Source organism: Planococcus citri, chromosome 2 (genome assembly GCF_950023065.1).
Source record: "Planococcus citri chromosome 2, ihPlaCitr1.1, whole genome shotgun sequence".
NCBI lineage: Eukaryota > Metazoa > Arthropoda > Insecta > Hemiptera > Pseudococcidae > Planococcus > Planococcus citri.
This window is the reverse complement of record NC_088678.1, coordinates 12,189,456-12,202,579: the sequence shown is the minus strand read 5'-3', so window position 1 is coordinate 12,202,579 and position 13,124 is coordinate 12,189,456. Positions and strand designations below refer to the sequence as shown.

Below are 13,124 nucleotides of genomic sequence, written 5' to 3'. Positions count from 1 at the left end.
ATTCATTAAATTATATTGTTTTCATATTAATCTATTGGATTTTTTAGGATAAGTTTTTGTTTTCGAAAACTTTCTCAAGTAGGCGGGCAGGCCACCATAAATGAGGGTCTCCGGGATAAGTAGTCAAAAAATGGTCTCAAGTAGGCGGGCAGGCCACCATAAATGAGCATTTTTTAACTAAGAAAGGTAGTCGAAAATGATCTCAAGTAGGCGGTCAGGCCACCATAAATGAGGATTTTCAACAAGGAATACACAGTCTAAAATGGTCTCAAGTAGGTGGTCAAGCCACCATAAATGAGGATTTTTCGACTTAAGGAAAGGACTTAATTGATCCTTAGATTAATAATCATTTTTTCAGACTAGAATTGTTAGCTCATTCAAGTTGTCGAATTATTCCTTTTTAGGGGAAACGAGTTTGAATGAGTTTATTTATTAAATTATATAATTTTATTTTTTCTATAGGTTATTACTACGGAATTTTTATGATATTTCTATGGGGTTTCTATGCTATGACTTTAGTAGGTTATTTTTGTATTTTATGTCCAGTTGTCAGATCGTCATCTTCAAACTAGACAAAAATAGTATTTTTAACCTATATTTAGGTTCAAATTGGTCCAAGAATTAATTTATACCCTAGAGTATAAATTTCGACTCGGAAGAATTTTTGCCTGTTTTCTAGTAATATTTCAGAGTTTTTCCACAACGTCTTGCAGTTAGAACTCCGAAATACACTGTATAGATGTTAGTTAGATAATCAAAGCACAGAAAATTTTAATTTTGGTTGTTATTTTCTAGAGGTACATGGGGACTGAGGTGCAAAGACATTATTGCGATTTTCGAGATAACTATCATTCACGAGATTATTTGCTCGTAGAAGAAAGTTTTGTACATCTCGATTAACACAATATGTACTGCAATCTCTCACCCACCATGCGTGTCAGAAATAACGATTTTTAAAATTAGTCCTCTCTAGCAATACCCAGCAACTGAAACACCACGATACTACTGCGATTTTCGAGTTAACTGTCACCCATGAGACTGGTCAGGTTTTAGAACCTTGCTCAATGAGAGATGTTCTTTCTCGATTGGCACAATATATACCACAATATCTCACCCACCATGCATGCCAGAGAGTGATAATTTTATGGTTTCGAAATTTATGGTTAAAATTTTATTAAAGCATTTTTACTGGAGTTCAAGATTTATTTTTGGTAAATCTTGAATTAGATGGTAATATGTGAATTTTCTCATGCCCCTGTCCGCAATTTATGCACGGAAGAGTATTTGAAAAAATTCATCTTCGTAATATTTCGCCAATCTAAGTTGTGCTTATTTCAACGAAATATTACTAAGCATTTTTTAGTAAAAAAAAAAAAATTTTATAGTATAAGGTGACAGTCTTATCCTAAGGTCTTACTGAATTACGTAATTTTGAGGACAAGAATGTACTATTGGATCAAAAAGGAAGAAAAGAAAGAAAAAAAAAAGAAAAATTTGGAAAAAGGAAAAAAGAAAGAAAAAATACATTTTAAGCTTGAACAGTGCTTCGTAATCGGAGCTTTTTGGGTTCAAGTAGATCGAAAAATTTTTAGGATTTTTTGGGAAGGGAACTTTGAAAACTTGTTCTTAAAATTTGCACAAGTGCAATTTTTAATGCAAGTTTTACCACTTTTGGGCGCCATTTATGATATAGTGAGAATAGGAATTACTGACTTAGGGAATTGGAATTATTAGCTTTGGTTAAGGGGTGAAGTCAAGAATTATTCCCTAGAGAGTGAATAATTACTCGTACCAGGATAGCTCGTAGAGAAAAGACCTTATGTAAAACCATTCTACCATATACACAAAAATCATACTACACTACCAATAAAGTACTCAAGATCGCAGAAATATTCTTAAAAGCAATTTATTAATATTTTAGTACAACAAAATACACTTTAGGATTCATAGGGCAATGTAACATAATCAGCATTATTTTATGTTTGATAGTGGACTCAACATCTACTTGACATCTCGCATAAAATATCGACTCGTAACATAATTAAGTTTAAGCTTAATTAAGATTACTTGGCGATGCAAACTACGTATTATTTAATTTAGACTAGGTGTGTTACGTCCCTCATAATATTATTATTTAACTAATAAGTCTATTTCACAACTTACGACACTGTGCTTATTTTCTGCCTCTCCTGTGATCCACTCATACTAAGATCGGCGACAGAATTGGGTTATGTAATTACATATTTCCCGAATGGATCCGATTCGGAGAAATATCCGTAAAATGGGTAATTTAAATTATTTGAATGAACGTATTTAATTAATTCACATTTTTATACAAATTATCCACAGTGGTAGTGGGCGAAAACAGTTAAGAGGGATGATGGTTTTTTAGACCATCATTGCCTATACGTCTATTTGTGACCAAGAACCAGCCATCGCGAGTAGCTTATTCCAAGTGATGTTCGTGGCTGGAGATCCGATGCTCGTACCCTCGAGTTTCCCTCGATCTACGAGCCACCGGACACAATAAATCATTTCCCCTAGGATGTATAAATACTTTCCCCTATATGCGTAGTTCTCACGTTGCCATACCTCTGGTATAAGTAAATCTTATACGCCTACGCTAACGAAGAATATTACGATTAAATGTACGAAGGGATTAATTTAATTATCGCTAAGGCGATCAGGGCATATTCCCTCATATCAAATTTTCCAAAAAAATGATTTTCGTTTTTCAAAATTATGCATATCAAAATCGACCCTTTTTCGGAGAATTACCCATGTGAGAAATTCTTATGAGTGGACAAGTCAGTTTTCTGGCCCCAAGTGAAGCAAGAGCGAAAGTTTTTTAAAATTTGTAATTCAAGAAGTAAAAACTAAGGGTTTTTGGCAGGTAATTAATTTAATATTTAAAATAAATAATTAATTTAATATAAAATTATTTTTTCTTCAATTTTTCCAGCTTACCTACATAACTTCTGCCCAATTTTCCACAAATTTCATATTTTATTCCGACTCACCCAAATTTTCTCGAGAATTCCCAAGTTTTGCCAGCATTGTTCTGTTGAAGGGGGGGGGGGGGGTAGGGCACGTTTCTGGGTTCACTCATCCAGAAAAAATAAGTAAACATTTATTTTATAAATGAATGATGCCAACGCAAAATATTTAAAAAAAATTGTAATTAACTTATACAAAAATAGATATCAACTTCAATTAAATGACGTCATCTGTATGGAGTTTACAACTCGTGTCGTTGCTACAATATTTCCCAAGTGATTATATTTCAATTCTCGATAGTAACTAAGAACGATCAACAAGAAGTACGACACAACACCTTGAAAAAATGTTCATAAAATTATGTATTAGATGCAGTGAAAACCACATATAGGATAGGATTAGTGTGTTATAATGCTGTAGATAGGTATAGGTATCATACTCACCGAAAAGTAAAATCAATCCACAAATCAATGGTAATTTATACTTTTCATGTAATTCTAATATTTGTAGAGCTTCAAGAGGATCAATTATCAAATAAACGATAAGACTTGCAATGATGACTAGATAGGTGATTTGGACCATCAAGAATTTTACTATTTTCTTGTGCTTTGCCTGTAGCAAAAAAAAAAAAAAGTAACTTGAAGAGGCTGTAAGATTACCAATTACATATGTGCAACGAACGTATCTACAAATACAATACCTAATAAAATTTTAAATTTTTCAATTACTTTTATAATTCCATAGAGTGCTGTGCCAGTGATAAACAGCGAAAATACTGTAGTCTCCAATAATTCATCGATATATTGGTCGGAAATCAATGTGATCATATTGAGAATGAGAGGATTTGTGTCTTTTCCTGTAAAACTTATCATCACAGTGAAAAAATTCCACATTTATGAAGAATCGTTTGGTTTCATGTCATTTGAATTGCTTTGCTGAACTCACTTAGTGCGATAGCTGCGTCAATGCACACGATAATTTGACACACCTGTTTAGAAAAATAAAACCATTTCATAGGTTAGTATGTAAATTTAAAAAACATTTAGCTTCGATAGGTATGAGGAACTTATAAGTAATGTAACTTACAATAATAATCAGCACAACAGTTATACTGCCTGCTCTCAGCGAAAATCGGAAACAGAAAGATTTCAGCAACATTTTGAAAAACATCCAAGAATACTAGGTAATAATAAACTTTTTTTTTGCAGATTTAAAATTCATCTAGAAAGAATTTGATAGACATATAGGTACTCGAGAAAATGTTTGGTGCATAAAGAGAATTAAAATTATACTGGTTCATTTTAATTAGATAGGTACGCCAATTAGATATTTAACTTTATTCAAATATTTTTACTTCGAAAGAGCAAACATCAAACAGATTCCGAATTGCGTTTTCGAGCGAGGTCATTTCTGGTACCACATGAGATAAAAAATGGCTATGATAATAACACAAAATAAACTTGAATATTTTTAAACGCGGCGATAACCGGATTGATATGTTAATTTCATAACTCAATTCTCTCTTTCCAATAGAATATAAAAAAACCTCAAAATATGATGGAGGAAAAAATTTGAGGAAATTGGTGAGAATGCGAGAATTCTTAGTGTTGTAATCTTTTAATCTGAATTACAAAAGGATACATAGACATAAACAAAGTAGGTAAGTAATTTCTTTTGATTTTTTTTCAAAAAATTTCAGATTATTTCGCTCGTTATGATTTATAGCATTGCTAAAACCCTAATAAACTACATGTTGAAGCAATTTTTTCAATTTTCTGGAAACCAGAGAACCCAGATGATATTCGTATAAAAAATATTTCCAAAAATCTAATAAACCATAATTATGCCACTTACAACATTTGGCATTTTTTTCACATTTGATCAAAATTTTCAGGCTTTGTACCAGCCATAGTTTTGCAAATATCATCACAAAAAGTTCATAGTTGTGTGTATTTGATTTTTGGTGAATTTTTGAAAATCAAATTTGATCCAAAATGAGGGAAAAAATCAAAGTTTCACCAAATTGTTCCAGAAAGCTGAAATTTGAGTTATATCCTATTTACAACATTCCAAATCGATTGGAGACTGTTTCAAATCGTTTTGAGCAGTTCTGGAGCCTCCAGCAGATTTTTGAAACTCAAAATTTCCACAAAATTTCATCAAATGGAGTTGGAAAGCCGAAATTTACCCTGCGAACTAATTTCAATACGCTACGAAGTCCACTGCAGGTGGATTTCAAGTCGTTTTGGAGCCTCCAGCGAATTTGAAAATTACTGGAGCCTCCAGTACATTTTTGAAACTTGAAATTTCCTCAAAATTTCATCAAACGGAGATGGAAAGCCGAAATTCACTCTGCATCTTCAATTTTAACATCCTCTGAACACGACTTCAGGTGGGTTCAAGTTATTTTTGAGCCTCCAGCGACGACTTGGAAAATTACTGGAGTCTCCACCAGATTTTTGAAACTTGAAATTTCCACTCTCGTAGTTATCAAGCTGAAATTTACTTCGCAAACTAATTTTTAATACAATATGAAGTCGACTGCATGGTGGTATCAAAAATGGTTTTGAAGCTTCCGGCTAAGTTTTGGAAATTTCAATTTTCCAAGAAACGCCATACAACCTTTCAAATAGTCGCTGGAGGCTCCAAAACGACTTGAAATCCACTAGCAGTCGACTTCGTAGCGTATTGAAATTAGTTTGCAGAATGAATTTCGGCTCCTCATCTCCATTTGATGAAATTTTGGGAAATTTCAAGTTTCAAAAACCTACTGCAGGCTCCAAAATAACTTTAACCTACCTGAAGTCGTGTTTAGAGAGTGTTAAAATTGAAGTGCAGAGTGAATTTATGCTTTCCATCCCCGTTTGATGTTTCAAAAATGTACTGGAGGCTCCAAAACGACTTGAAATCCACCTGCAGTTGACTTCGTCGTGTATTGAAATTAGTTCGCAGGGTAAATTTTGTCTTTCCAACTCCATTTGATGAAATTTTGTGGGAATTTCGAGTTTCAAAAATCTGCTGGAGGCGCCAGAACTGCTCAAAACGGTTTGAAACAGTTTCCAATCGATTTAGCATGTCGAAAATAGGGTATATCCCAAATTTATGCTTTCTTGAACAATTTGGTAAAATTTTGATTTTTTCCCTCATTTTTGGCTCAAATTTGATTTTTATAAAAATTCACCAAAAATTGAAAAAGGCACTTGAGCACTTGAAATTTGGACTGGTGAGAATTTTTGCCTGATCTTTCGATCTTCCTTTGTAAGGTTTAAAAATGTCGTGCAAGTCCCATGTTGGACGCAAAATCTGCGATTTCGGCTGACCTATCGATCAAAATGGCCGCCATTTTTAAGTATTCGGGCCACTTTTTTGTGAGGACAAGGGCTAGAAATGATCCTTACTCCTTAGGACTTCCCCTTTAAGAAAAAAGTTGTCCCGGAGGATCAACCGGGGGGGGGGGGAAGGTGCAATAGATCGTTATGCGGGCTCCCTGACTATTGGCTTAAAAATTTGATGAGCTTTTGAAAATTCAGATTTCAAAAAAAATTTACTTGACCTTTAAATTTTGAAAAATTATGCCAAATATTCTTCAAAGCTACTTACCTACTTTTCATTAGCTACCTTTAGAAGGCCGCTGGAACAAATTTTCTTCAAATAACAGTAATTTCGATGACGAGAGAACCACTCTTCTGTCCAAAGAAAGGGAGGTGGTGGAAAATCAATGATGATGATTTTTCTTTTCTCCCAAAAGTGAAAAATTTTCAAAATTAAAAGATTAAGCAGAATCGGAGCACCTAAAGCGCTAGGAGAACCCACCCAAAACTTGGACGATTCAACATGAAAATATCCCAAAGTGTACCTAATTCAAGTTTTTTAAAAAAATTCTCAATTCGGTGATTTTTTTGGTTGAGAAAACTCCAGATTTGTTTTCTTTATGATCGGTTAACTCAAACTTCCTGCATCAATTATCAATCACGTTCACTTATTCTAACAATTGAAAAGCCCAGACCACATGAAATAGACCTGATTCTACTTTTTATTTCTTCAATTTTTTAATCATGAAAAATTATTCAAGAATCCATCATTACAATCCTGCTCCTCTCCTGTTCGGGAAAATGTAAGTATTCCCAAATAAAGGCATCAGATTCTCACACTTTTCGCAAAACCTCGCCTTGATCATTTTTCATCAGAAAAATATGTTGTAGTTCGAAAGTTTCCTGTTCTGCTACTAGAATTTTTGATTTTTTCCACTTTCAAAATCAGACAGCTCTCAGCTGAACATTCTCATTCTTGCAATAAATATTTTTTATGCATTCTCCATGTTGTGTTCCAATTTCCAAAATTCCAATATTTTTCCAATGGAGGATCTCGTTCCTGTAATAAAAAAATGACCTTTAGACAGCACTTTCTGCCCTAAAAACAGACCATTACTTTTATCAGATTAAAAAAAAATCTTACATTGAAGCTCAACGAGACAAAATACATACGAGTATGTGCTCCAATTTTCATTCTTTTTGAAATGATTCAGGTAAATTTGGAGATTTCTTATAGTTTAATTTGCTGAAGATGAATCCAAAATTTAAAAGTCGATTTTTGATCAAGAAATGAGAAATTTTATAGTTCTTTTGTTTTACTGTCATCATTTACCTATTTATTTAGTGTCATTGTTTTTCATTGTCATATTTCATATTCATTTTCAAATAATAATAAATAAAAAAAAAACAATAATATATCCACAACCACCTTCTCAATTTATGACGTAAGTACTCACTAAAGTGGAAAAAATCGAGAAACTCCAATTTTTCTACCCAGAAAGTCGACTAGTATGAGTCCCAAAATCGCATTAAAAATGAGTTGACCTGCTTCATAATATTTAACTGTATTTATCAAAATTTCTTAAATAAGCACTCACTTCAAAAATGCTATCAATTTTTTTAATTTTTTATTGTTCGTAGTCTTTTGAAAATTTTCTCTCCTCCATTCTCAATTCTACCCATGAACCTGTCATCAATTATAAAAATGATGGGCTATTCAAAATGACTGCAATCTACACCTCACGATAAAAATCAAGTCAATTAGGTCTAAATAGCAAATTAATAATTATTCGTAACAAATTTATTTCCATTCGATAATACTGTTGGTTTTTAATTATTTAATATAATAAAGCCTAAATATTATTTCATTTGCAAATACCTTATTAAAATAATCTAATGCAAAAAATGTATTAGGCACGTGTAATAATAAAAAGCTAGGTATGGATAATGATACAATTTTAAAGCAACAATAAAACTAGGTACTGAAACAACACATTTAACATTTAAATAAGTACTCGAAAAAGAACTTGAAAAGGAACACAAGATATCATTCGTTCAATATTTCAACGAATGGAACTAAAATAATAAATACCTAAATGCAAGTGACTCGAATAAAAATGCACAATTTTACACAGATCAAGATTCGTAAGATGGAAAAAAGAAAACCACATGAATCAAAGTATTATTTCTTCGGTTATGGTCGATGATTTCGAAACAGATTTATTGAACCTGGATTCTCTCTTTAATTTTTTGTAATAACCGTAGACAACCATCAAGAAATAAAAATACAGCCCTGCAAAAAAAATTAAAGCAATCAAAATCAGATGTAAATATCATAAAAAATTGCAAGATATCAAAAAAAATATATCAACTCCATTTCACAAAAAAAAAAATCAGATTGATACAATATTTCGATTCAAAACTCACCTACAAACAAAAGACCAAGCACAATCGCCGCATAAAGGTGAAAATAACTCATCTCCAGTTTCTGTGGAAGATACTTATGTAATTCTGTTAATACCAGGATTCGAAAATGGCTTAAAGAGATCAACAAAAGGACATTTACAGCTGCCACAATAACGACACATGTTTGAAGTATAATTTGAGGTATCATAAGAAACGGTTTATCCTACGAAAAAGAAAAAAAAATGGAACACACTGAACTATGTATCAAAGTAATGGAATAGCTAATTCGAGTTGTTATTTTTAAAATTATTTCAAATTGTGAAACATATACTTAGGTAGGTAAAGTGTTGTCAACTTACGTTGAAAATTCCATAAAATGCAGCAACCAAGCTCATCCATATGACTACGTGCACACCAAAGATTCGTGTCAATTTGTCGAACTCTTCATTACTCTTATCTGTGGAAAAATACAGTTATTTAAAATTCGGGTAACCACAGGGCCACTGCCTATACTTGAAAACATAAAATACATCGTAATTTTATTTGAACTTTGGAAATAGATAAGTTTACATTCATTTATACAAAAATAACAACTTCATGTTCTCTCATAAATTCCACTCAATTAAAAATACCTACATATAATAGGTTAAGGGATTATTATTCAAAAATAGCCAATCAATTACCCATCAAACAACTAAATTAAATACACATAATCACTTACTCGGTGTCAACATTTGAACAATTACAATCACAACTTCGCTTACCTGAAAAAAAAAAAAAACAAAAAAAACACGAAAATATAACTTAAGGTAACAAACTCATTCAAAAGTACCTAGCTAGCTAAGTAATTAAGCATCTACGATTACACACAATAGTAAATCTTAATTTTTTTTCAAAAAATTGATAATGATAAAGTATAACTTACGACATGCAGATTTAGAATCAGCAATGTGCCCAATCCCAATGAATTTCCACAACACTCGATACCAACCATTTTAAATACTCGTATTAAAATTTAAACTAAATAAAAACACTCGAAGGATTAATCTCAAATTCTTAAAAACCGAAATCAAAATAAACAAATCACCGCAACATGTTTCGACATCAATACTTTCTTTGCACTTGACCAATGCTCTTCTCGATCGACTGTTTACTTTTCAACGAACGAATTAGAAGTAGGTAATATAGGTATAGGCACCTAAAAAGGCAGCTTAACGAGTCAGTTAATCCAAAGAGATAAGCTGCCACTTTATCTACGACTACGATTAATACAATTTCGAATAAATACATTATTCGTGTAGATTTACTTATCTGATGTTCAAAAAATTGCCTTCGCATATCTGCCAACTCTACGAGCAAAAATAAACGACTGATTTTGATACACGTACGATAGCGAAAAATGATAAAAATAATTACGAAGCAATGAGCGAGATTAACCCGAGACCTGGGTAATTAGATCGTTTGAATATTACACTAATTTATATGAGCAGATTGAATTGAATTTTTATTCAATTTTAGCGCAGATTTCGAAGTTTAGACACGTGCATGATGCATCTAAAAAGCAGCAAGTTTCATCGTGCGATTTGAACTTGAAAAATTATACGAATGATGGAGCAAAACCTAACGTACAGAGACAGACGTGCATTGTAAAGGTAATAGAATCCATGCGGTGAATCGAGACTTAGTCGTTATTTTTCCAACATGAAGATACTCGTAAATTACTTACCTAATCGAATAGGTATTTCGAATCTTGAAAATCCTTATCTATAGGTCAATAACTTACGTATTCTGATACTACGATGAAGATGGAAAAATATGAACATCGAGACGTTTACTGTATTACATAAGCAATTAAGTTCAAAATATGAGTCTACAGGGTGCCTAAAAATAATTGGAATAATGCATTTTTTTTGATGAGATAAAAAAATAGCCACTTTCACACGAATAATATTGTTTGCCAAATTAATTTGTCATCATTAAATTAGCAAAGTTTTCTCAAAAAATAAAGCCATGCTTTAAAATTTTCTCAACTGTTGAGAAACTAGGTGAAAATTTGTAAACTGGACTATTGGAATAACTTGACAAAAATGTGATTGGAAATTTACATCAATAGTCGACGATTATTGAGAAAAAAAAGCCAAAATATGTCACTACGAGAGAACTTTTTGAAATCACTCTCTCCTATTTGAACGAAACGAAGTTAGATCAAAAAAACATGCCTTAAAACCTCAATAACCCAAATTTCAGATACTAAAATTAATTTTTGGATTTTTTTGAATTTTTTCAGGAAAATTTCTCCAGGCAAAGTGAACCAATTATGAATAATTTTTTCAAATTCAACTTCCATATTAGTTTTGGGCCATTCGGGAGCATCCAGTGATTTTTTTGCAATTTTCTTCAGAAATTTCAAATTGTTCTAGAAAAATCAAAAATGAATTTAATCTGAACTGTTTTAACTGGTTGACGCAAAATTCCAGGAGTGTGAGTTTAAAAGTGAATTTTTGAGTACCTAATTCATAAAAATTCCGAAAAAAAGAGGGAATCGATTGAAATTAGTTTACAGAATAAATTTTAGCTTTCTAACTGCTTTTAATGAAATTTTGTGGAAATTTCAAGTTTCAAAAATCTACTGGAGGCTCCAAGAATTTTCAAAAAGTCGCTGGTGGCCACAAAATGACTCAAACCCACCAGCAGTTGACTTAATAGCGTTTTTAAATTAGATTGCAGCGTGAATTTCCGCATTCTAACTTCATTTGATGAAATTTTGTGGAAATTTCAAGTTTCAAAAATGTTCTGGAGGCTCCAGAACTGCTCAAAACGGTTTGAAATTGTTTCCAATCGATTTGGCAGGTCGAAAGTAAAGCATGTCCCAAATTTCAGCTTTATAGCTCAATTTGGTAAAATTTTGATTTTTTTCTCATTTTTGGCTTAAATTTGATTTTCAAAAATTCACCAAAAATCGAAAAATATATTCCAACTGAACTGGCCATCCTTATAGGAAATTTGACGTAGAATAATTTTAGTTCAATCACTTTTTTCCCTCCGACCCTTCATTTCGGCGATATAGCCGAAAAACGTAGATTGACAAAGGTTAATGACCTTTTGCGGGGGTAGCAGACAAGTTGCAGTGTGCAACTTTGGTCAAAATATTTTTGAGTCTACCGTGAATCGAGTTCACGTTTTAAATTGCCGATTTTCATTTTTTAAAACAATTTTCATAAAATTGACAATTTTACCCCCCCCCTCAGTAAGGGTGAAATCTCCATTTTGGGAAAAGCTGGACTGGTCATGCTGGTAGGAAATTTAGCGTAGAACAATTTTTGTTCGAACATTTTTCCTCTCGAACCCTTCATTTTGGCGATACAGCCGGAAAACCTGTATCGGCAAAGGTTAATGACCTCTTGCGGGGGTAGCCGGCAATTTGAGGGGTGCAACTTTTGATGGGTTGTTTTAGAGACCAATCTGAACAAATGTGAAATTCAGCTTGCCCCCAATTTTTTCGTCGTTCGACTAAAAATTTTGCTAAAATGACTGGACTATTAAGTTCATTTTTCGCCCTTTATTCAGAGGGATTTGAAATTCGTATAGAGAAATTCGAAAAATCGCTGGAGGTTCCAGAATGGCTCAACATTAGTGAGAAAGTAATACCTATTCAAATTGCTACACATTGTTCAAAAAAAAAATTATTTCATGAAAAAGTTCAAAAATGGGTCTTAAACCAGCTTTCTTAAATTTTTTAAATTTCAAAAAATTTTGAAAAATTCAAAAATGAATTTCAGCATCTGAAATTAGGATTGAAGAGGTGTTTTGGGGCATTTTATTTATTTCTAGATTGGTTTCGTTCAAATTGATTTAATAAGAGGGGGAGGGGGGTTGAAGTGATCATTGATCAGCATTAATCAAACGAACATCCAAAAATACATCAATAGGCTGAATTTCAGGCATATCGAAATTCATTAAAAAATTTTTAAACCTTCAAAATTTCAAATTTGTTTTTTTTTTGCACGAAAAAAAATAAAAAGACTGAACCCAAATTCTTTTTTTGACCTTACAAATCGATTAATGGTGATTTTGAGCAATTGTGGTGCACCTAGTGGATTTTTAAATTTTTATTTAGGTAATGGTAAAGTGGCCAAAAAAAAAGGTCAAAATGGAATTTGGCATCTGAAAACTCGCTTATAGGCATCATTTTTTGTTAATTTTAAGATCAATTTAGGCACAAATTTCCATTATTTGACCTTTACTGGTTCTAAATGTAAAATCTTTTCTCGTAATTGTTTTTAATTTTTTTTAAAACAATTTTTTGATCGCTACAGTGTCATTGATGAAAGCTTAAATTTTATATTCAGCCTGTTTTTTGACCCCTAAAATCGAAATTTGGATTTATCTTCTGTGTTTTTAACCTTTTCG

The 13,124-nt window shown here is 32.2% G+C and overlaps 2 protein-coding genes across 3 annotated transcripts in view; both read right to left on the bottom strand.

Moving 5' to 3' along the window:
• Nucleotides 1–4,337, bottom strand: part of LOC135834690 (uncharacterized) — a 64,593-nt gene extending 60,256 nt beyond the window's left edge. Inside the window, exons 1-5 of one of the 2 annotated variants that reach the window (XM_065348640.1) lie at nt 4,084–4,321; nt 3,943–3,985; nt 3,726–3,853; nt 3,441–3,609; nt 3,165–3,334 (exon numbers count right to left, since the gene is read on the bottom strand). In XM_065348640.1, the coding sequence (XP_065204712.1) occupies nt 3,210–3,334; nt 3,441–3,609; nt 3,726–3,853; nt 3,943–3,985; nt 4,084–4,167 (549 nt within the window). In that variant the 5' untranslated portion in view covers nt 4,168–4,321 and the 3' untranslated portion in view covers nt 3,165–3,209. Of the gene's footprint in view, nt 1–3,164; nt 3,335–3,440; nt 3,610–3,725; nt 3,854–3,942; nt 3,986–4,083 lie in introns of those variants that run through there. The other variant, XM_065348638.1, reaches the window with a different exon arrangement.
• Nucleotides 4,338–8,197: 3,860 nt separating this feature from the next.
• Nucleotides 8,198–10,169, bottom strand: LOC135834688 (uncharacterized). Its single transcript, XM_065348636.1, has 5 exons — nt 9,640–10,169; nt 9,436–9,478; nt 9,074–9,171; nt 8,736–8,937; nt 8,198–8,601 (listed from the first exon to the last, which is right to left on the bottom strand). Exons 1-5 carry the CDS (start codon nt 9,706–9,708, stop codon nt 8,483–8,485), a joined length of 531 nt encoding a protein of 176 aa, XP_065204708.1. The 5' UTR covers nt 9,709–10,169; the 3' UTR covers nt 8,198–8,482.
• Nucleotides 10,170–13,124: the final 2,955 nt, after the last annotated feature.

Excerpts from the sequence above, each read along its gene's own strand:
- LOC135834688 (XM_065348636.1), bottom strand. The coding sequence starts at position 9,708 with ATGGTTGGTATCGAGTGTTGTGGAAATTCATTGGGATTGGGCACATTG. Across the intron at positions 9,479-9,639 it reads TGATTCTAAATCTGCATGTC|GTAAGCGAAGTTGTGATTGT; the intron begins GTAAGTTATACT and ends TTTTTTTTTCAG. Across the intron at positions 8,938-9,073 it reads CATTTTATGGAATTTTCAAC|GATAAACCGTTTCTTATGAT; the intron begins GTAAGTTGACAA and ends TCTTTTTCGTAG.